The 25150-nt window shown below is 42.3% G+C and overlaps 1 protein-coding gene across 3 annotated transcripts in view; it reads left to right on the top strand.

The window, feature by feature from the left end:
- Positions 1-25150, top strand: part of LOC117397130 (glutamate receptor ionotropic, kainate 4) — a 155599-nt gene that overhangs the window by 114369 nt on the left and 16080 nt on the right. For all 3 annotated transcript variants that reach the window (XM_059009669.1, XM_059009668.1, XM_059009670.1), the window contains 5 exons: positions 4057-4218; positions 4976-5128; positions 5320-5424; positions 15223-15330; positions 19251-19454. In XM_059009669.1, the coding sequence (XP_058865652.1) occupies positions 4057-4218; positions 4976-5128; positions 5320-5424; positions 15223-15330; positions 19251-19454 (732 nt within the window). The remainder of the gene's footprint in view (positions 1-4056; positions 4219-4975; positions 5129-5319; positions 5425-15222; positions 15331-19250; positions 19455-25150) is intronic.

The following is a 25150-nucleotide window of genomic DNA, read 5'->3' as shown; positions in this document are numbered from 1 at the left end:
GGTGCTTGTAGTTAGTTGAAGGTGAAAAGGGTTTTTATAAATATATATATGAATTGAGTGCTGCTTTGTAGTGAAAACTTGCAGAGAAATAATTGTTTACTCAGCATGTGCACAAAGCCAGAGTCTGGCTCCTCAAACATACCGAATTTGGTTGATTTTAGTCCAAACTCTGGAAGTACTGGGGACCATTCATTCATGTATGGATGTTCATATTTGTAATGTACGTACATGCCCATGCATGTATTTATTTATTTATTCATGTTCTTTCTTTAAGCCATTATTATCTTTATAACGCTTTCTCCAGCCTCCCAGTTTGGCACGCTAATGCACTGGCACACCTGCCTAATGTAGACAACGCGACAACTCTTTCCCGAAACAACCAAGACACACAGGGCACACTGCAGCACTGTAGTGATAATCATGAAAAGCTTGTGGAGGAAGCTGGCACGTGGAGATCAGATTAGATACTTAGATTCTTCAACCTGATCTGACAGCAGTTAGGTAACTACACAGCTGTAGGTGAGGCTGGAAGCATGTGGTGTTGTCTGTGTTTTATGGAGCACTGGTTTGGTTTGTTTGTCGTTTACAGGCCCCCTGGGTGTCGTACAGTGTCTTTTTTATGTGTTGCTCATTTAGCTCTGTTTTTGTTTTACTGATCTATTAAAGCGCAGTTTCAGAGCGATTATACAAGCCATCAAATTGGGCTTCCTGGAGAGGACGCGTTGGGACTTGCATAAATGAATATGGGAATCAGAGACTCGCAATGAGTCTCCAAGATGGGGCCTGGGCCCGTCAAAGCCATTGAGCGGGCTTGTGTTCTGGTGCCAGGGCTGGGGAATATTCTAGAAGTTACCGAACCAGAATTAACCCGCACAGAAAATTCAATTTCAGGTTTTATGAAGTCTGAAGTTGCTGCTTGTTCAGTTTAGAATTTTGAACTGTAACTGTCATGTTTTCTCCATTCAGAAAATAAACGTGCTTTTCAAAGTAAATAGCTTTGATCATCTAGCCCTTTGTAACTTTAGACAACAAAATGAAAAGCTTTTTATATTTTGTGAAAAGGACCTATTATGTACCTCAGAATTACTCCACAGATAAAACACACCAGCCATTTCTCAGGGAAAATGGACTTGGAATGTATGTAGTAATCTCACCTTCTAAGTCCATTATCGTACAAACCAAATCCATTACTGCAAAACATACTCACATTCCCAGCACACAGCTGCCGCTACCCTCCTCTGACACTGAATGCCAACGGGCAACAGCGACTCACAAGAAAATCATTCCACTGTAATTATACACACAGGCATTAAAGTCTATTGAGCTACCCTTTAGTCCTTCCTAATCCTAAATCTGTATCGATATACTGTATATTTAGAATAAAGCTCTCTAATACCAATTCATCACATAAATGACCACAGGCAGCACAAAGAACCTCGCCGCTGCACAGCCCCTTTGTTGCAGTCAATTAGCTCATGATAGTGGAATGGGATCCAGTCTCTAGCTAGTGTATGCAATATATAGGGCTGGGGTTTAGTGGAGAAACTCTGTGGAACTTCACAAGGGGAAGCGATTCCGAATGCTGAATGTCGCTTTACCCAGAATGTGCATCAGCCAGTCTGTTCTGATGGGCTCTGGCAGTTCTGTTTGTCGGGTTTCAATACTGCACCTGTGTTTGTGAATGCGATCGCCTCACCCAGTAAAGCTTCGGTCCCATCTGTTTTGGGACAAGTCTTATTACTAGATTCAATATTTTTCTCTTTCTCTGTATACTCAATAATACTGTACAACCTGTGAGAAAACTAAATTGATGACGCCGATGATGCAGAAGCTGAAACTACTGTCTACTTCACTGAGCGGTTGATATAATCACCTTTAACACCGCTGGGATAAACCGCAGCTGAATTTTTAGGGGCAATCCTGGGATAACCAAAAAGAGCTGGCTTATGCAATCCACAGTAACTCTTCCAGTCAAAAAGTCATCCTTGTCTTATCCTGGCAGTGTATTGGTTGATCCTGACCCCCTCTCTCTTCCCCCCTCTCTCACTCTCTTTCTATTTCTCCCTCCCTCTCTCTATCTACCTCTCTCCCCCTGTTCCCCCTCACTCTCTTTCTCTTTCTCCCCCTCTTCCCCCTCTCCCTTTTTTTCTCTTTCTCCCCCTCTTCCTCCTCTCACTCTCTTTCTCTTTCTCCCCCTCTCTTCCCCCTCTCACTCTCTTTCTCCCTCCCTCTCTCTCTCCCCCCTCTTCCCCCGCTCCTCTACTCCATGATGTTTTCATGATCGGAGCCTGTTCTCCATTGACATGTCACAATAAGAGTGCAGTTTGCAGCTGTCACTGAACGTTATATTTAATAGGAAGGCCCCAGCCGTTGCAGTTAATTCTGTCCCTTTCTGTTTATTTTTCATTTCCCTCATTGTGTTAGCACGCCGTTCCCCGCCAGGGAGGATTACTTCTTGTTTAAACAGCCTGTCAGCCCCCGGGGACGAGCAGCATATGGGGTGAGATTGAAGAGGATTTGCCTGTTATTGTTTTACAGATAATAGAGCAAGGCTTGAACAGTTACTGATATACCAATTAAATGATAGCACCCGACACTGCGGGCAGTACCTGCTGCATAGCTGGCCACAAGTGAACTACTTAAGCGCCAGGGGTATGGCATTGTTTGCCTGTGTATTAATGTGTTTGAAACTAAACGCATTTGAAAGCTTTAAAAACCGATTTCAAGAGCCTTAGCTTTGTTATGTGTTTACCAGCTGTATTGGGATAGTGGAAAGACTGGGATCCTATATATTCAACATCTCTAACCCATCTCATTCTCAATGTGAATGTTATAACGCTGGCTGAGACGAAGGCTGGCTGGCCCTGAAGGCTGTGTTTGTTCAAGAATAATAAAGCTGTACGTTTAAAGTTCCGCACACACTCATGCTATACTGAGGTATACCTGAATTATTCACACAAGATCTGTTCTCTTGGGTTTATGGTGTCACCAGAACACCTCACTAAGATTAAAGCCTTATCATCTACAGTTGCGAGTGCATTGTCATTAGTGGTAGCAGGTAGTGGTAGTAGTGGTCGTAGTCTTCTTCTGTTTCTTATTAGCTTCTGAGATATGATATGAATTTGGTATGACTATGAACATACAGCTGCCTGTCTGCAATATGAAATACTTCTGATAATAGCCAAAGCTGTGTGCTTGAGTTTGAAGCCTGTTCTCTCTCTGCATACACAGAGAATGCAGGTTAGCTCTTCAAGCCGATTGCTATTACCTGATCTCTCCCGTGTGTCACACTGTGTTGTGGGGGCGTGCCTGTGTGCCTGGTCTCTGTTTAAACTAATGTGTGTTTGCTATTCAGGCTCAGTGGAAGGTAATCTCGTCCGACTCCGGTTTCCTCCAGACAGGTTTATCTCTTAGCTTCAGCTGTTTATCTGACAGAATTAGGGTCCGTTTGTTGAAATGCTAAAATGGGATTTGAAGCCCCCTTGACCCCAGACAGAGATAGCAGAAAAGTAATCATTTATTTGCTGCGCGGTGTTTAAATCTCCTGTCAGAGCTCTGATGTGTATGTGTCAGCATCAGAGTCCGAGGAACTTACAGACCTTAGAGAAATATCGAGACAAACCATTAAAGCCCTGTATACTCAAGGGGAGACATGAACGGGACACTGCATTGAAATATGATTGATCTGGTTTTCCTACATGTTCGTCATGAGATTCCCAAAAGACTGCCCCACACCAGAGCGTGCACCATTCATACCAGTGAGCTGTAAGGTATTAAATGGGCAGCAGGTGGCGTTTGTGTATATACTGAGTTCTGGGTTTGAAAGTGATTATCTCTCCACACGTAATGGAAAAGGGCAGATCACTGGTTCATCTAATGGTAACTGAAATAATAGTCTGTACCTGCTTACAACACTGTTTTTTAACACTGTGATCTATTTTGAAGCAAGTGCAATTTCTATAAAGAGGAAAAAATTCTGTTTAACAGTATTAAGCAATGGTATTGTAAGTAGTAGTGTTACTATGGTAACGTATTGTGTGTCTCCTCCCCCCTAAGGAGTTTCCTCTCCTCCAGTTGGAAGATCTGGCTGACGAGCGGGTGAACATTGTGGGGTTCTCTGTCTTCAACTGGACACACCCCTTCTTCCAGGACTTCGTTCTGAGCCTGAATCGATCCTGGCAGGAGAACTGTGACCACGCCCCCTTCGCTGGCCCGCCGGTGAGCTTTCAGTAGGCCAGTCCAGGACAGGGTTATTATCCAGGCTGGCCTTCACTATATACAGAGATAAAAGAGTCCAATACAGGAACTTTGTATTCTGGAATTCCTATACTGTGAATAAAGCTGGCCTTATAAAAGTTTACTGCCCATGGAAAAGCTCAGTAAGGTGTAGTAAAGCATTGTAAATGTATAGCAAAATCACAGCTAAACACATATTTGTCAAAGCATTGGAAAAGCATAGTAAACTGCAGTGGCACGGTGCAAATGTACCGTGTTAAAGTACTAAAAGGGATGGTTTGCAGGACATAAATATACATCTTTAGTGCCATGCGGGTCTCGCGTTTGAATTTGAATGGTTTCAGATCAATTTATTTTCAATGATATATAATAAATAGGAGCTGCATGGTAACACACGGTTATTATTTGTATATGATTTTCATATGAAAATAATGAATTCATATGGCCAGCTTTTTCCGACCCTTCTTTTACTGATGAAATGTGATTTGTGACATGCGCCAGCCTTTCAAGGTCACTGCTCTGAGTGCTAAGGTGCATGCCCTACTTTCATGGCTGCGCTGTGGTCTTTGGGGAAGGTGACTCAGGGACACCTGCCGCAACTAGACTATCACTATAAATATTTACACTCAGGTCACAGAGTGGCCCCGCTTGTCATATTGTGATAAAACCTGGTTTGAGAGTTCTTTACCTCAGTGGTTTTCATGGGCCGGTTGTGTGTAACTCCCCTTTCGTTCCCCAGCTTTCCTCGGCTCTGCTGTACGATGCAGTCTACGCTGTGGTGACCGCGGCACACCAGCTCAACAAGAGCCAGGAGATTGGAGTCAAGCAGCTCTCTTGCAAGTCATCCCAGATCTGGCAGCACGGGACCAGCCTAATGAACTACCTGAGGATGGTGAGGTGTCAGTGAACACCAGCTTCCTTCCTCCCTCCCTTCCATTCTCCCTCCATCCCTCACTCTCTCCCCCTCTTTAATATGATTTATGTTTTGCCACAGTGGCCTGTGTCAATGTTAAATCTGTCTTCAGTATTGGGCAGATCGATGCTGATGTCATGACGTTGTTTCTCCCTCTCTCTCCTGGATAGGTAGAATTGGAAGGTCTAACCGGCCACATCGAATTCAACAGCAAAGGCCAAAGGTCAAACTACGCCCTGCAGATAATGCAGAACACGAGAGAAGGGCTAAGGCAGGTAAAGTAACACACTTATTAATGGAGCAGAGCTGGCTGCCGTATTGGAGGATACATTGAGGATTGTGCTTGTAGTGAGTTAACAGCAGGCTGCAACAGTAGGCAGGTGGAATATCCCACGGCGTGGAACTTTAGTGTAAGGATCTATTTTCAAATCAGGGCTTTGTATATTAAGAGGGAACAGCATTCATTTTAATGACACATTTCAAGCGTAAAGCTTCATGTCATCTTACAACGTAATTATAAGATTTCACACCATTGCTAAACCTCTTATTATTAGTAGTTAATGCATACCTATTATTGTTAATCTAATATTTTATAACCCATTTATAGATGCATTGTAGATTGTTTATAACGGATCCTACCACAATGTATAATGGATTACAATGTGCATTGGTTATAAAATGTTCCCATTGGTGCACCATTCTACCAATGGCAGCCTCCTCCCAAAGTATCTGCCCTTGTGCTGGCATCGCCCCTCACTGCTGGACTATTACATTTCCACAGTGGTGTCTGTCTGTCAGCCTCGCTGTGGAGGGTCACTTGGGCAGGACACTCAGTAATCTGTACACCTCTTTTGTTTATTGTATGAGCTCCAGTGAGAAGACTGGCCCCTGGATTGTCCCGCTCATAGGTAATTAAAAGGAGCATGCCCCCTTAAGTGGTGTAAAGACTCAGATATAAACCTTTCCCGTACACTTACCCCTCCCCACGAACCTCTCCAAATGTGATAAACATGAGCTCTCACCACCTCTCCCTCCAGCACCGAAAGTAAACAAGTGACTCTTAACTCAGCTCCTGTGGAAAAAGGTTTCATTTTAAAAATTCAAAACCAGCGCTTGAGCAGGAATGTTTGCTTAAGTGTGCTTTCTCGAGGTGCAAGAACGATTAACTTGACACGTACTGACAGTCTTGTTTCTGATTAGATTACAGGGTTTCACTTATTCAATGATTTCCATTGGTAATCCCTTACAAGCACCGTTAAAATGGTTTTGCTGGGGGGCCAACTTTGCCCAGCAACAGAAACTGAGAAAAAGTCTGGTCTAGTATCCATAGAAAGTCTTTAGAGGGCAGTCAGTTTGGTCTCTGGAATTTCATATTTGAATGGAAGGTAATATTTGTCAAATGAATCTCTATAATGTGACGCTTTTACCTTTGGGGTTCTTGTGAATATATAAATTTAATTAAATAAAATCCACAATCACACACGCTTGACATTTATCAAGATGCCACGTCCAAATTTAAAGCAATTATTATCTCGTTTTCCTTGTCATGTGGGCGCTTTAAAATTGTTATTACAGAAAAATAATGCACTAAAGGGGTTTTTCAGTTTCATTGTTTTAACATGCCCAGGTGAGGAATCAGAATGAATTTACTAATAAAGGCGAACACATTTTGTGGCGCAATATGTCTCAATTCCCAGAGGCATGGGGGTTGATATCGTGTGTGTGTGTGAGGATGGAAATGTCTCAATCATAGCGAGTCTAGTTCCAGATTGCTTATGTTCTCAGTCCTAGCGAAATGCCTGGACAGCAACCAGAAGGTTCTCAGTTCAATTCAATTTGGGTCTGCGGGTATAGAAACGAAAGGAGTGACAGCGCAAGCCGCTATGCTTGGCATGAGTTAGGTGTCTGGCAGGGCTGGCATGCTGATTGCTTGGCACTCGATCTGTATGGGATGTCAGTGCGAGGGGCGAGAGAAAGAGACTGGACGAAGGATGGCTGCAGCAGTGCTACCCCAGCCAGGTGAATAGAGATGGGTGAGCTCTGAAGCAGATGCACCCACACAAGAGCTAGGCTTGTTTTGTTAACTTTTCTAATGGCCGACTAGCATCCCTAGCTAGGCAGTGCATATCGTACACGTTTAGAGAAGATTTGTGAAAACTCAAGGCAGTTATTGTGTTCACCATGTAGACGGTGACAGACAGACAGACAGACGGACAGACAGAGAGAGGGACAGACAGACAGAGAGAGGGACAGTAACTCATTTTGATTAGGACCCAAAAAATAGACTGCAAATTTGTCGCTTACCGACCAAAAGTCAACAGTGGACAATACCTACTGGGAAAGGATGTTTTGTTTAATTGACTCCACCCAGCCTGCTGCAGCTGAATTCAAGTGCCTGAAGGCTTAAGAGAGCCAGGAGAATTTATTCAGAGCAACTCACTGATCTGTTTCTTGTTCATGCCTCTTCCTATTTCGTGTAATACTGTAATTTGGCAGGATTTGACTATTAATGTAGAATAGAATAGTTCTGTGATATCCTCCTTTGATATTCTAGAAGATAAATGTTCCAGTTCTGATCAACAATATCTTGTATTTTTGTTTGGGGTGGGGTGGGGGCTCTTATGGAGATGTTCTCACTCTGTTCCTTTTCCAATCCATGGCTTGACTCTTTTAAGTACACCTGATGTTGTATCCAGTTGCAATTGTATTTGTGATATAAGCTGGACATGAACTCATATCACTTATAGCTGAAGCCAGGTTTGCCTCCAGAAGGGCCACCCAAGCACACCAGCAACAAAATGTTCTATGTAAAGTGTAACATGCATGCACTATATAAACATGTTTTGGAAACACAAACATGCACCTGACACCAATGCTGGCCATATATTCATCAGCAGAAGCAAATATAACAATATTTGATCACAAACTGCATTTTTGTATCTGGTACTACTCTGCATGTACATTATTGGTTTGTTTTAAGGATTCTTCTGGCCAGGCACAACAGTTAAAAAGATTTTGCATCTCGTAAATATTTTCTGGCATTGTGGTTGCCGGTGGTAACAGCTTACATCCGCACTGCTTCCCTGCCTGCCTCCCTCTCTGCCTGCCTCCCTGTCTGTCTGCCTCCCTGCCTCCCTGCCTCTCTCCCTGCCTGCCTGCCATGTCATGGGTAACAACCTCTCTAGCAGTACTGAGCACAGGCTTGTTTGGTTTTTAAAGGTGGGAAATGAAATCAGCCCATTACGAGAGCTGCCAGGTCCCAGGCAGCAGCCGTGTTCTTTCAGTAAATTTACTGAGCTGCAAGCGCTGCACTGGCAGCTTAGCAGGAGACTCTGAACTCCAGGCTCTGTGTTGACCTCGCCTGCCCTGGTGTCACATCCTATAGAACCCCAATGGACAGGGCATGACTGCAGCAGCACCAGTTGTTTTTTTGTCGTCGCACAGAGCTGTGGAGTTCTGCCCTGACATTAATGAGTGAATGCGTTATGACGGGATGCTCGCTGAGTAAATGCTCCTAGAAACCTGCAAAGCTGTCTCTGGGTGAAGGTGTTATGTTTGTACAAATGTCTTCACTGTGCAGAGCAGGGGAGATTGCAGCGTGTCTTTGTCAGAACAGTGACTGCGGAGTGAGACAGACGGCTGTGTAACGCGTTCAGGTGAGAGAGTAATGTCGACTTGTCGTGGAGATCTCTCCCAGGTGGTTTCTTTGCACATCTGGAGAGCGCTCTGTTCATGGGCTTGCTTTTTGTAGAGGCTTCAGTACATGGAAATGACTGTATAAAGGTAAGAAGTAAAGTTGTTTGTATTCTATAGCTTTCATTTTTCTTCTGCCTCTGATCTCCCTAGAGCACGTTCAAGTGTTCTTGGGTCTACAGGGGAGATTTTATAAACTGCTTGACAACACTCAACCCAAGGGAACGAGAGAGGTAGGCTCAAGCAATGTTAATATTGTGGACACTCAGAATGTGCCAAATCAAGACACATTACAGTGAACTCATGGGACGATCTTGGAGGGAAGACAGTTCACTGACTTTCTGGGTCTGGTGTTAACAGGACAGGGGTTGACAGAAATGAAACCTAAGTCATTTCAACGGGCCTGCCACAAACGAAACAGGCAATGGACAGTTTCATTAATTAATGCAGAATTAAAAAAATGACATCGATCACAGCAAAATGCTGACATTAAATCATTAGTATTCAAAAGAAACATCTTTAGTGTGGCATTGAAACAATTGTCTTACAACTATGAATGAGCGTTTAATGGTCATGCATGATTAGAATAGGAAAACATTACGTACCTATTGAAAAAAGCGGGCTGCATAGGTGGCTGACTGTATAAGGAACATTCTGCTCAAACATGCAATGCTTATACCAAGGTATACTGTAATCATTTCTTACTGTTACTGCTTCATTCAAAGTGATGCTGTTATTTTTCATAACACGTGGAAACCATGAATGTATCATTGAACAAAAGTTATTGTATTTCTTGCTCTTATTGTATTACTTGTATTGTAACAGTTGAAATGTATTTGCTTACGATTGTAAGTCGCCCTGGATAAGGTCGTCTGCTAAGAAATAAATAATAATAATAATAATAATAAGGGCATTTTTTGCTCTGTATTAATGTGTTCTATTTAAGCAGTGAGGGACATCCAAAACAAAACACTGTTGCACTTTTTGTTTTGGCAGAATGTTTCACAAGGTTAAAGATCTGCATCAAACCGTGCAGTTTTAATTAATTGAAGAAAGTGCATGCACCCTTGCCAAGCTTTACAGATGTACTGTCCTGATTTTTGCCCGGGGCTTTGGAAAAGCCTGTTTATGAGGCTGCCTTGTCGCTCTGCTTGTCAGCAGCAGGTTTACTGTTCCATGGAGGACACCTCAACAGATCTATCCTCATTGATCCCTGAACCAATCCCATTGGCATGCAGTGGCTGCAGATGACTGCTTGTCAGATGGACTCTGCAGAGTAATTTAAAAAGGTCACGCTTTGAAAAGGGTTATCGGTAACTCAGGAAGTCATTACCTTTACAGAAAAGTTTGAAAAGTCCCGTGGGATGCCATTATAATACTAGTGTATTAGCCTAATTATTTGCAGGCCACGGGCAATGGAAGCACTATGGAACAAGCACAGTGTTCTGGTTCCTGGTACAACAGCACACGGGTACCAGTATGGTACTGCCGCACCAAAGATTGAGGACAAGCAGGCCAACATAAGAACCAGTGTCCCTTCTGCTTCAAAACTTTGTGCTGAAGAAAAAGGCATGGTTTGAGGAGGTTCACTTTTCAGATTCTGAATGTCTTGAGAAGGTATTCAGTCTAAAGGGGAATGACAGAGACACCTCGTCATCTTTAACAATCCCCATAAGCACTTACTGTAAAGTTAGGTTCACCAAAGGTTCAGTTGTTAGTGACTGAGTAAGATTATGCCTTACCTGGCTGGTGGTCTTAACGCTTGATTTCAGTGCTGCTTGAGAAACAGCAAGGTGCCTCGTGTGTCGCCTTTAAATGAGTGATCAGATGCTACCTGCATTGAGAGTGCCTCTGTGCTGCCTGATTGTGGAAGGCGTCACAGCTAAAGTGGATAGTCTAAAGCTTTGCAGGTTTTTCATTTAATGCCATGATTAAGACGTGCAGCAAACAGGGTAAGAATACAGAACAGTCTGCATCACCTAACCTGTTATTTTAGATCAACTGACAGACTAAGAAGATGCAATTAATCTGGAAGGCTGTCTAGCAGAAACTAGCTGTTCTGCTTCGAAAGGTATGAGGTGCAGCCAATAACAAACTGAGGTGCAAGGATTGACTGCGGTTTGAGGTGCTGGGATTAAACCAGTTTGAATCTTAGCTCGCTTTGCAGTATGAAGACAGGTGGTGTTTAAAGACAAAGGGGCCCAAACCCAAGTTCTACAAAGCAGATATGAATGTAGAATAATTTATGAGATGTTTTAGGAACCAAAACACCTTGCCTGCCTGTATGCACTCAACCAAAAAGGCATTCTCTTTCAGAGTTCTTTATGGCTCTATAAAGCGACTGTACTACACGGCTCATGTTTTTTTCCTTTGTTGTCTGTTTTGCGAGGCACGTACAAGATAAAAGAAGCACTGTAATGTCATGGATCATTTCAGTCTTTTTTTCTTTCCATTTTGTAAAGATCTGAGTTTCGGTCAGGCATGACATGTTCCAGATTATCTTTTTTTGGGGCACTATTGTAATATTAAATACTTGTCCAGTGCCTCAAACTGGCTTCTGCACTGTCCCAAAAGCTCTTGATCGCCTTCAGCAAAGCCTTGCCGTTTCAAACAGACAATAAAAGATGGTTCTTAAAAATAAACGACTCCAGCAATGACTGTGTAGCAGCAAAAGGTCTTTCACTGAAGTATATTAAATTATGCAATTAAAGCTTCGAATGTACTGAAATGTCAGGCATTGTCATAAATAAACGCTTTGACCTTTTTTATGACATTTAATTCCTCTCCTTCGGATTCCTAAATGATTTAATAAGGAGTGCTAAAACATCATAGCAAAAGGTCTACGTGAGAGATGAACTTGCAATGCGTGTGTGCAGCAGCACTGGAGATCAGGGGCACGCATTCCCTGCTCTGTTTGCCTGCACAAGCATTGTTTAGTTAGCTTCCCTTAGATTTTTATAATGTTTGCATTAATATGTTATATGTGTGCTTTAGGTGTATTATACAGCTATGGCCACATGACCTAGAATTATGGGATTGAGACACCATATATATATATACTTAATTTAGACTTTTATTTAACATCATGTTATCAAAGAAATTATGGACAAAGTCTATCGGAAGCCATAATAGTTGTACAGTATTTCATGTTAGATTTTGAAATGTCACATTTTTCAGTTTTTGTCAGTTATTCGTTAAGTATATGGAAAACTACAAAGCGGTATGTGATTTAATGTGTTAACGTAACATTATTCAGCCGGTCTCATTCGACTTTATGAAGCAAAATGAGCTCATTCTAGAGGGTGATGCAAAACTTTTGGCCAGAGCTGTTGATAGTTTTTAATAACTTTTCCTTGCTCTAACATGCATGAGTTACTTCATGCATGGAAGCTTGATTATGCTGAGCATTCAGTATTGAGTTTATTTGAACCCTCACCCATCCAACCCTAAAAGACTATGCAGCTTCCACAGAGCAAGGTGCTGTGTTAGAATTGCAGAGAGGGTTGCATTAAGCTTGTGTAGCTTCCTGAGCTTCTTTACCAGCTAACAGCTTAACCCTCCTTGAGGACTCTCCAGGTTTGCTGCAGCTAGACACGCACACACAGTCGCTAGTGCTTTGAGAAGACAGCCAGGAAAAACAGCCTCTGCAGAGAATCATCCTGTGAGCCGGCCTTCTTCCCACTGCTCAGAGCAGCACTGGCTTTGATTGAGAGCGTTAGAGAGAGAGAGAGAGAGAGAGAGTGAGAGAGTGGGTGTCAGCTAGAGGGATGAGGGCAAAAGAGTGGGAGGAAGGGCAAAGAAGGAAGGAGAAAAAAAGGAGTAAAGCTTCATTTTGGACAGATTACCTTGAGGAAAGTGTCCTCAGACTCATCTGGCTGCTAAGCTATTATTACAACTTCATAAAACTCAAGCGTGGTACTTTCTTTTCTCAAGATGAGTGTCTGCAGGGTCCACGGGTGAAGTATCTAATAGGGGGTCTCTTTAAAAATGTACCACAGTAAATTTGCAGTTTTCCCATGCTCTGTAGTAATGCTATGCATTTACCATAGTTTGCCATGTTTTTATAAACGTTTTACCATGCTTACATATGCTTTACCGTGCTTTCACAATACTTTGACACTTTTACCATTACACTTTTCTATGATTTTACTATGGGAAACTTTTATAACAGGGTAGCTTTTACTGGCTGGAATCAGCACACCATGACTGACTTTCTGGGACATTATGTCAAAACATGAAAAATAACAGAATACCTAGCGGCATTACCTAAGCGAGTAGCAAACACAACGACACACACACACACACGCACGCACGCACACACACACAACCAATATATGGAATCCCTGCCTGCCACACTATAGTTTGATGAATGTATTAGTCACTAACGCGTTTCTGCTGCAGCGTGTATGGATATATTGTGCAGATCATCCAAGCGTGTTCGCTAACTTTAGCTGAAAAGAAGGGTTTTGTCTTTAAGGGAACAGTGCTCTGCTGAGGCTCTTTAGGAAACACTTTCTGTGAGGCTTGGCCTTTAAGATGAAAAAAGGAAAGCACTCAAAGGCGTCTTCACCTCACAAGAGTACCGTATAAGCGCAGGGCTTATTTTATACTGTAGGTGTTGTGATGGCTGGGTGGGGAGGTAGATTCACGTCAGGCCATTCGGGAGAGCGCTGGTATGCTCAAGGCCAAGTGGCAGAGGATAACGAGTGAGTCCCTGTGCTGCAGTGTTTCTGGAGGGTTAGGGGTTTCAGAGTAGAGGCACTACCATGGATGGGTGGAGGGGCTACCATGGGTGGGTAGTGGGGGGATGTTTTTAAGAGTGTTGTTCACTTGTGATGTTCCCGAGGCTCATGGGTAAGAAACGTATGTCTGTTTTTTGACTACAGGATTGTAATATATGAATAATGCCACACTCACTCATTGTATCGCTGTCAGACACAAGAGTCTGGAAATAGCAAGGGTGTTTAAATAGTGAAGGACCAGTACATCATAAAGCATAGTACAGTTTACTATCAGCATGACCTTAACCCTGAGTCAAGTGAATTTGTGAATTACTGTAGATGCACTCTGTTCAATGAGGAACTTGAAACCCCAAAACCCCCAAAGTTTTAGAGAGAGTTAAAAGTTTGCTCTCAGTTTTCAAAGCACCATTGAGCCTAAGAGTTTAAATTATTATTTTTTTTTTAATTATGTCCAACAATTTCATTAAAATGTTAATTAAAAAAAAATTATCTTGGCTGTGATTGCCAGAATTTACCTTTTAATGCACATTTGTATTGTCTGTGCTGTGAAGTTTGCTTGGAAGAAGAAGAAAAAAAAAAATCCTCATCATAACTGGCATTTTAAAATGCCAGTTTTGCAAACTGGGCTGTCAGTTACCTAAATGCTATAGCATTAGCCTGATTCAGCTGAGCTGCCCTCCCTTCCACCGAAACAAAGGCAGCAAAACATCTGAGTTAATTATGTTTTCATGGAAATTAGCGTGGGTACCTGGAGAAACAATGTATTAAATTGACACATTAGGGAACATAGTGGAGCAGCATGTTTGATTCATGCCTGTGGTTGCTCCGCGGCAACTGCGTATCATTATGGGATGCTTATTTACGAATTGTTACCAAGATATAGATGTGTTCTAGAAAGGGAGCAACAAAACAAATGCACCCACTCTAACTGAGCAATGCCGTCAACAACCGATTCAAATTAGCCAGACGATGAAGTGCAATACAAATTACAAACCACTTTATAAATATTTTATTTGAAAGAAAGGGGGTTTGTATGTGTTTTGGAATGGGGCCAACCAAGTTGCATTAATGGTAATGAATGAAAATGCACAGTTCCTAGACTTGGAATGTAATTAACTAAATTACGCCATTATGTTTGATGTGACTAAACGAGGGCCCAGCAGCTAGCAAGTCGTTAAATGAAATTATTGGTAACTTTCAAACCACAAGATAGAAGACATACACTCTGGTTCGGTTCCTTCCCGTGGTTTAAGCTAATAAAATAAATCCATAAATCTTTTTTCAACTTGTTGTGTACAAGTTTTCTCTACGGCAGTGCAGTTGTTATCCGAGATACCGCTCTGCTGGTCTGTTTTTCTTTGGTATGATTTCTGATTCTCCTTCTGCAGCTCCAGTTTCCAATGGGATTCTGAAGGATCTGTGCACACACTGTAATTGTAGTGTTACATAGTCTTTATGGAGTTGTTACTACCCCACATAGTGTCCAATTCAATTCACTGGCGGTTGAACCAGTGTGAACTCTCCAGGAGCCAGTTTAGTAGTGTCACAGTTATGCTGGCTCCATGTCTTCATGTCAAGGCAGCCTGTGTCCAGTAGCTCTTTGTCAGCTCTTTCTTTCCCCTTGCTGTTCCCTTGCAGATCGGACAGTGGCATTCAGAAGAGGGTCTGACCATGGAGAAGAAGCTGCACACCCTCAACGTCTCGGACACCTTGTTCAACACCACCCTCATCATCACCACCATTCTAGTGAGTTGGGCTTCTTACATGGATCCTTCCCATATGCAAAACACACCACAAGCACACAGGCAGGGCAACTCCAGAACTGAGAGCCAGTCTGCCCCAGGTTTAACATCTAGAATGAAACGATGAACAGCTTTTCAATCAAACTGCTTCTATTAAACCAGGGGTGTCCGATCGCGGCCCTGGAGGGCCATTCCATGCCAGGTTTAACAGGTACAATGAGATCATGAACTACTTCAGGGTCTGGATGGAGGCTTAATTGATTCAATTGAACAATTTAGAACAGGGTTGGAGCAAAGACCAGGAGTGGACGAGCCCACCCTGTCCACCCCTGAATTAAACAATTAAGGACATGGTTGGAACAAAGACCTGGACTGGAGTTGCCCTTTTTATTTTATGCGAAAAACACATTTGAAGATTCTGATTATTATAATTGTTTTGCAGCACACAGAAGGCACTGTAACAAAAATGAATATACTAAACAAGCCCATACTACCCATTCTCTGCTCCTTATTTACATGGGATAAGACATCATATACTCACTTTTTGCCAACCCCAGAGGATAAGAAAAAGCATTTGAACTTTAGTTGCCATGCATTCGGTGCTGTGCTTTTTAAACCTCTCTCTCTCTCTCTGTCTTTTGAAATGGCTCAGGAGGTGTTGCTATAGCTGTGAGCAGCTCGGTGTCTCACGGGTTGCTGCTAAAGCAATGGCATTGAAGAAGTACAGTCGCTGGGGGAGACGGATGTCTTTTTCAAAAGATACAAACTGCAGCAATTCCAGGGCCAGTCTCTGTAACACTGTCTCGCATGAAGAATGACGAGCTGGGAACTGGAACCAGCCTCAATTACGCCAGGGGCTCAAGCGCTTTTTTCTAACCTTCCTTAATCAATTGTAGGATGCTGCCAGGAGAAAAAAAAGGGGCTAGTCTAAACTTTTTGCTGCCAAGCTAAATAGAATGTGGCAACACTTTTCATTTAGTGTCCCTGATTACTGTATGTTTGCATAGTAGTTACTTAGTAAATACATGTGTATTTACATGTAATTACAATGTTATTATGCATAGTTACAATGTACTTAATGTGTAAATCTTTTTGCGCACTATAACCCTAATCTTAAAGAGTAAGTAGCGGGGTTCCAAAAAATATAGCGTTGCACGTCCCCACGTGTTGTTACAACTGTTAAAATAACGTACCTGTGATTTTTCTTTTCATTGTTAACATCCTGAAAACTTTTTACACTTATAACTTTAAAGTCTGTTTCAAAGCTCTTTTCATTTTGAGTTTTAAGTGTAAATAGGTGTAAAGAAAAGAAAAATGACAGGTGCATTATTTAAATAGTTGTAGCAACACCTGGGGACGTATAACGCTATATTTTTACTCTTTAACCCTAACTCTATACCTAACCTTAACCCTAATCCTAATCTTAACCCTTTTCTGATGCAATTGTGTACTTGCATATATCATGCAAAAAATGTACACATTAAGTACATTGTAACTATGCATAATAACATTGTAATTATGTGTAGGTACATGTGTATTTACTATGTAATGACTATGTAAATACACAGTAATTAGAGACACAATGTAAAGTGTTATCTAGAATGCTACCTGCTGTGGAGCCTATATGACTCAATTCAAATTTTTAAGAATTTTACACCTGAGTAATACTAAATCATTCCTACAACCTAAGAAAACAATTATAAGATACAGACTGCAGACGCAATAGGCAAGACAAGATACTTCCCAACAAACAAACAAAGCCATTCCCCCTCATGACATGAAAGAGGCATTGTATTTTTTTACAATCCCTGAATGATGAGCTCCTGCACCACTGGTAGATTAGGAGAGACAGTAACAGGATGAGAAGTACTGCACAGTATAGGTGTCTACGCTTTAGACACATGGGAGGATGGAAGGGCAGCCTTGGAATCTGGATGCTGACACCTGCTAACTTTCACAGCTTTCACGCAGTGAAAAATTATTTTTTTTTATCCACAGCAGCGTCCCAAAGTTGCAAACGTATTTCATAATCCCCAAGGCATGGTTACAAAAAGCAGCGAGTAGAGTGTATGTGTGTAGCATAGCAAAGCCAATTCACTTGACCTGGACAAAGATGTCTTTATTCCCCACTTATAAACTGTTCTGCCATCCGAGACTGTGCCAGTGGGAGAGCTCCGGGATGAGCGCATTGCCATCATGCAGATGTGCTCCTGGAGTTTCTTATGCTTCAGTGTAGTTGAGGTTATGCAGGTTCGTGTGTTTCATGTTGCACAGCCATAGGATGCTGTATTTCATGCATAGGAAACTACAACATGCATAGGCAAGGCAGGTGAGTGGTTGTCATCTAAGATGGTTGCAAGCAGGTTTTGTTTAGAGCGTTGTCCCATTATGACTGTAGCGGGTTGCATATTGAGTATGTGCATGGTACCCTTGTTTTAGAGGTTTCTTTTTTTTTGTCTCAAAGCGCTGTTTCGTCTAAGAGAAAAAAACAGTTCATTAAAAAAATGAATTCCTCCAAATACTATTTTAAGTTGATCTTTGTTCCAGCCCTGTTCTAAATTGTTTAATGGAACTTATTAACCCTCTATCCCGACCCTGAAGTAGCTCATTATCAAATTGCACCTGTTAAACCTGGACTTAATCAGTCAGCGTATTTATTTATATATATATATATACTGTATATATATATATATATATATATATATATATATATATATATATATATATATATATATATGTCCCTAAGCAAATATGCTGACTGATCAAGAGCACATGGGAATGAGATATCTCTGCAATACTCTAACTCCACCATGGGGTTGCAGAGTGACACTGAGATCCGAACTGACAGCAGATTCTTTCCAGTGCTCTGTGTAGGAGAGGTGGTCATCACTAAGCAAGCTCCCAGTGAGCTCATGAAGGGAATGCTTCCCCCTGCACAGCTTTCAGAGTGACTCGCAGCTACAGAGAGAGAGAGAGAGAGAGAGAGAGAGAGAGAGAGAGAGAGGGAAACATGTGCACAGAACCAGTCACTGTCTCTTCCACTCGTCAGTCAGGAACCAAACACAGACAGCCCAGCACTACACTTAACATTTAATCAACTCCAGCTGTCTGGTGTTTCAGAGGGTTTTGGTTTATGGCAGGAGAGGCAGGCCAGTTAATTGAGTCAGATTACAGCATGTCTTCAGATTATCATTTTTTTTATTTTTTGTTGGCCACAGCTGTTTTCAATCGCAATCAAAACGGTTTGTCCAAAACGTCACAAGAGCAAGACGTGTAAGAATTGATAAGTTGGGATAAACATGCTGTGTACCGGAGTGCACAGCACAGCCTCCGTTCCTCTCTTCTGATTTGCAGTCATAGTGCAGTTAAACTGCAGGCTGCTCTCTGCATTTATTCCAATGCAACTTCACCTCTACTGATCTGTAGACACTGCACTGTTGACCTGTACAGTAAAACCTCTATCATCTGCACTTTGATTATTTAAAAACATGTTAGAACTGCCCCCTTGGTTACCCGTCTTGAGTGCTGTGCTCTTCTACCCTTATAAAAGTTTCCCATAGTAACACACTAGCAAAGTGAGAGAAAGCATAGCAAAAGCATGGTTTAGCTTAGGTAAGCACTGTAAAGCCCAGTGAGGTAAGCACATTAAAAAACATGGCTAACCATGGTAGACTATGACTATGATAAATGCATCATATAACCATGGGAAAATGTGGGGGAAACTGCAAAATTCCAGTGCAAAAATGCCATGGTAAAGTTTTCTAAGGTTCCTTGATCGGGAAAGTCCTATCCCTATGCCTAGTTTCTCGGTTGTAATTTCATTGAGTAATTCCACGCCCTGGTCCTGGTGGGTGTGGATCACACCGGTTTCACTCGGTGGTCTGTGAATGGAGGGGGTGTAAACGCATGCCAGTTCTGTTGCAGGAGAACCCGTACGTGATGCTGAGGCCCAAGCACCAGGAGCTGGAGGGAAACGAGAGGTACGAGGGCTTCTGCGTAGACATGCTGAAGGAGCTGGCAGACATCCTCAAGTTCAACTACAAGATCCAGCTGGTGGGGGACGGGGTGTACGGTGTGTCAGAGGCCAACGGAAGCTGGACCGGCATGGTGGGGGAGCTCATCTCACGGGTCAGTACGCTGCCACCCCGCTAGCAACCAGACCGCTCCCCTTTCTCAGGTTTGCTGCATGGTGTCCACTGTACTGGACAATCAATGAAGTCATCCAGACAGTGGGTTTTATTTCAGAACTCTCTTAGAGTGATGTTAGTAAGATATGCTTGGATACTCATCTTCATGCTAATCATCTTCTGGTATCGTTCACTTTTTAAAATCATTAAATGATGGTTGGGATTTATTTATTAATAGGGTCAACAGCTTCGGACATTGTGTACTGTAGTCCAGGAATAAATCAAATCTGGCTAAACAACCTTGGCTCGTTTCACAGCCCCTCAGTATCATGGATTTGGACTGTCTTACCTAAGAAAAAAAATCACAGTCTGTGAAACCAGCCGACATTGTACTTTTCTACAAGGGGTGGGGGGTCCCTTTAAAAGCTGTGTCCAGGACTGCAAATTAACCACGTTACAAAGGGACGAAAGCACTTGTGTTCTACATTAGCACACAGTTACACTCCTAATTCATTTCAATTAGAGTCTCTCATTGCACAACGGGAGAACACATTCCTAGGGTGTAAATTAGGAACATTTTAAGTCCCTGGGTTCCCCTGTGTCCTTCTGCAGCATTGCAAAATAAAACCTGTGTCATCCATGGGAAATGTATTCCGTACCTACTGGTGGCTCCTGATGGCACTGATTGCATTTCCTCTTCCTGTGGATTGGAAGCAGTCAAGAGAAACTAACTGGTGGCAGAACCTGATGAATCAGGGCAAGGAGGGGAAAGTGTGACTAGACCACTGCTCATTATTATTAATGTGCTGGTGATGACAGCAATGGAGAGCTGAGAATGGAGTGTGCAGACTAGTGCTCATTATTATTAAGGTGCTGGTAATGACAGCGCTGGAGAGCTGAGAATGGAGTGTTTAGACTAGTGCTCATTATTATTAAGGTGCTGGTAATGACAGCGCTGGAGAGCTGAGAATGGAGTGTTTAGACTCGTGTTCATTATTATTAATGTGCTGGTAATGACAGCGCTGCAGAGCTGAGAATGGAGTGTTTAGACTAGTGCTCATTATTATTAAGGTGCTGGTAATGACAGCGCAGGAGCAAATAAGGAGTTTTTCTTTTTTTTAGTCCTACTACTATAGTACATTCAGAAGTTACAAATCATTCCTGTCAATAAGGGCCAGGGATCTGAGTGCCAGCTTATTAAATAATGGGAGCTGTGTGCTGCAATCTTAAAGATCGTAAGTCCCATACAAAGAACCCACTGCTGGAGCCAGTCCATCAGGTTCATCTTTAGAGCTGGCAATGCGTCCTTGGAGCCCTGTCAATTGGGAACGCTCAGCACTGATAAAACCTATGAAAGTAAGCGTGCCTAATTAAAGTCCTTTATAAAGTATTCAACTGGAGGCTTTGGGGAGAACCAGCTGAGACCAGGCTTAGCAAATACAGTGCTGTAAGCGGTGCACTGCTAAAGCAATATAGCTTAGGTCAGCATCTGAGGCTGAGGTTGCTGCCATAGCGTTCTATAGATTTAGAAGTTGAGTCAGCACATGTGAATAATTTAGGCGAGCCGTGGACAGGCGGATTGAAGGATGCCTGGCCTGCGTCGGGGTCCGGGTGTATATATTATTTAGAAGTGTCAGTGACTGGTCAGCCTGTAGTTGGGTTTGGTCCCACGTCAGTACAAGGTTTAGATTAGCCATTGATTGACCTGCACGTTGCTGGTTGCAAGGGGATGATAAATCATTGGAATCAGATATCGACCGGCGAGCCTCCTGCCTCTCTGTCACTGCTGGGCTTTATAAACTGCAATTAAATTTGCCGCTGATGCACAACAGGAGCCTGGTGGCGTGGCCTCCCGCGTGGTTAGTGTAACACTTTGGAAGTCAGTTAAATGACCTTTTCAATTCGGTCAAATTTGTTCAGAACAGTTTCTGAGGATCACGCTGTGGTCCATGCTGGGCTTAGATACATTCAGATCTTGGCGTATATATTTTAACCCTTCGTATCCTAGATACACCTGTTGGCGTACCTAGTTTAATATATATGAGCTAGCCCTAGAAACCTCACTGTTTTTGCTATGCACTTTACATGCTTTAGATGAGTAGCCATGGTGATTGCCATGTTAATATGTGATCCCTGCTTTCACATGGCAATCCCACTGCTCTGTGCTTTGCTACGCTTTCCTGTTTGTAGAAAGGAGGTTATTTTATGGTACTACAGTAATTAACCTCATCTGTTGTTTGTGAGCCCTTTGGTATTTCCACAGTCCTGGAGGTGAACCTATCACCGGAGTAAATGCTTTGTGAACTGTGATATAAAACCCTTTACATATATTTAAAAGAGCAAGCATACATAGCTGTTATGCTTGATAAAGCACCACTTCATGCTCACCGCTATCCATTTTTTGGTTCTGTAAAAAAACGCAATAGTTGGAAATCTGTTTGAGCCTTTCTATAAAGTGCCTCTTTGGGGAGGTGTTTGCAGAGATGGTTAAAAAAAATAAAATAAAAGTGTGTTATCTGTCTTAATTTACTGAGCTAATAGAGGGAAAAAACCATTAAATAAAAAGGATTGCCTTGTCTTATTATTGTGACAATTTGTTTCTGTTAGGACTGTTCTTTCACTCGACCTTGAAAAGCTAAATTCCTGATGGCTGAGCACTCCTGCTCTTGACTCCCTTCCACCAGTTTTCTTTGGATCCCCCTCTCATCCAGCTTCCACCCTCCAGGCAGGGAATGGGGAAGGGAATTAGTAACAGTCTTCATGCATCTGGCTTTCTCTCCAATTGAAAAGATTTATACCATGATAAACGCACAATAAAAAGAAGCCGAGCATGGTGAAAGCAGAACGCAGACACGTTTAAACACAGGCGAGAATTGAACTAGTAAATCACAGATAGATACAAAAAAAATGATGTGTGGGAATACGTGAAACTGCAAAATTGCTTTGTAACACGATATGTACTTTTCACAATCGCAAGGACGATCAACTCTTGTGTTCCAGTTCGTCATTTAAATGCAAAGAGACAGGGCCACAGGAACAAGGGTTGTTTATGTTCTTGGGCATCCCGTAAGGTGGAGAATCGGGCACAGCGTTTTTCTTGTTAAGATATTCGGATGGACTGAGATCCAGCTCTAGTGTTTATCCTGATGTCCAGCCTTCAAGAGGGGTCAGAGGATCTGAGATCTCCTCGCAAGTCACCCATCGAAGCTACAAAGGCTGCTTGGCTTTCTGAAGAAATTCAATGGGGGAAAAAAGACACTTTTCAATCAGTGCATCAGAAGGGCTTCTTGTGTGCGGCTCACACTGAAACTAGAGGCTATCTTCTTATACTAACTAACCAATGATGACTCCCTTGAAAAACTAGCATTTCAGACTCGGCTTTGGCTTTGCCTTTAGAAGTAGTTGCAGCTCACAAAAAAAAAGAAAGTCCTTCAATCTTCTCTGTCGAGCATTTCCATTTGCTGTAGATGCCTCCTCTACTGGGCAAGTGAAATTGCCTGACCTCAGCACCACGTCTGGACCCTCAGCTAATGCCCTATCCTTGCGCTATTGCACTACTAATATGTCATTGTAGATATAAACGTGTAATCCTAACTTAGTCACATTATATGAAGCTTGCATTGTAACCCTGTACTGCGCTGTAACACCTGTCGCCTTGGATAAAGGCGTCTGCCAAATAAATAAATAAATAAATAATACATTGGATAACATTGGTTGGCTGCCCCAGGGACAGACTGCTAATAAAGGAGTTGATTTAGCAGTATTTTGAAGAGTTTTTGCTTGGAGTATGATTAGGGTGACATTGACGTTCTGCCATTGGGTGAGGGGTGGGTGCCATGTGTGTGTTTTTTGTTTGTTTGCTATTATTCTAATTGCCTCTGCAGGTTCGTGGGCATTGGGGAATTCCTGTCTTGTTCTGGTTAGCTACTTTGAGACCAGACCAAAACAGAACTTGCCTCCCAGCATGTTACTACACCACAATCACGCTACAATATTTAAAACGTTTATCCGCAAGGCGCCTTCGCTTGCAATGTATAACTGAAGGAGTTCTCATGGTATTTCAGCAGTCGTGTTTGACAGTCTGTCAGGCACACTGCCAGCCGTGGAGGGGAGTCCTGTTTGGCATAGCAGAACAGGCCCTGTCTCAGCGGACTGCTTGGTTTATATACCACTGATAAGCGCGTGTCAAGGAAAACAACAACACAACAAACCCATGTACTGGGAATGGAAGTACCGGGGGAAATTGACTTCTATTATAAAGTAAATCTCTACCGCTACCGCCCTGCCGGAGGGCTCTTAAGCCTCTTCAGGGACCGGCACTCAAACAATGCTAGTTCATGTTGGAGTGATTGCTTTTTCTATTGTAGAATAACTTCTGTCTCTCAAGTTTGACGCTTTTTGGAAGCTGGATAATTGTTTTATTATTATTATTGTTAACCCCATTGCCGTCACCTATTTTACAGCTTGTGCGGTCTTTGTTTTTAGTCAAGCCTAGTCAAGTTGGTACAGTTCAAATGTACTTGCTTTTGAGTCCTGGTTATCTTTCCTAACTTTCCGTAATGCTGCAGTTTCCTGAGTTTTTCCTCGCTTATACTGTGCCTTTACCGTACTTTACCGCACTTTACCTTGCTTGTCTTTGATTTTGCATGCTTTCACTTTACTTTTTGCTTGGTTTTACTGTGGTCAAGGCATTTGGTTTTTAGTGTTTACTGCAGAATCCTAATGAAATACTGTAAATCAAGACATTTTCACTAACTCCGCGTTTATTGCAAATCACAAAACTGCAGCAAAATTAGCATAATTCATGCCACGAATTTATATACAGTATCTGTATACTTTATATACTCAAAGATTTGTTGCCGTAAATATGTGCATGGACGGAAAATTAAATTTCCTGTTTTACAGTATGCAAAAAAAAAAAAAAAAGATTTTTGAAAATCTTTGTGTTAGACGTTACTTTAAACTGTGGCCACCTGCCCTAACTGCTGAGCCACCTGCTCTGCATCACTGCACAAGATGAAGCTCGCTACGCTCCCTGTGGTTCTGTTCTCGTGGCACTGCAGCCCGCTCTCCTGTTGTATTGAGATGGGCCAATAGGTGGCCCAGAGCAGGTCAGTAACAATGTTTCCCTTCATTTAACTGTGAGACGTGTATAATGTGGGTTGCACCCCGGCTTACCTGCACCGTCATGAGAACAGATACAATTCCCTTCTTCACTGCAGACGTGCCCGATGATATGGCAGCTTTGATCGCCACTTGTTCTAATGTTGCAGTTTGTTTTATTTAGATGCTGGATTAATCGATTTGCTTAGAAGAGCAAACCACGTGAAATGAGAAGTCACGGGAATACAATGGAAGACCCATTGATAAAAAGTTGTGTAGCCCTTTCGGTCCTGAATTATTATTGTCGAGCTGAAGAATACATGACACATTTATAAATTTTTATGCTTATATTTATACACTATGGTTCCAGTGTGATTAATTACTTAATGTGGTGATATATTTAATACTCTAGGTATGGGTTGTCTCTCTCTGTGACGCACTGATGAAGGCCTTTGACTGTGACATGTTCGCTTTAACCAGGAATTGTGTCTGTTTTTGTATTCAGCTCTTGTTTTGAATTTTACCTGCGAAATTAGTTTTTGTAAATAACACATGAAAGCAGGATTGCTGATGTTCAGTGCGTGCTTGGCATTG

The sequence above is a fragment of the Acipenser ruthenus genome, chromosome 39 (genome assembly GCF_902713425.1).
Source record: "Acipenser ruthenus chromosome 39, fAciRut3.2 maternal haplotype, whole genome shotgun sequence".
NCBI lineage: Eukaryota > Metazoa > Chordata > Actinopteri > Acipenseriformes > Acipenseridae > Acipenser > Acipenser ruthenus.
The sequence above is the reverse complement of the archived record's forward strand: the minus strand, read 5'-3'. Positions and strand labels throughout refer to the sequence as shown.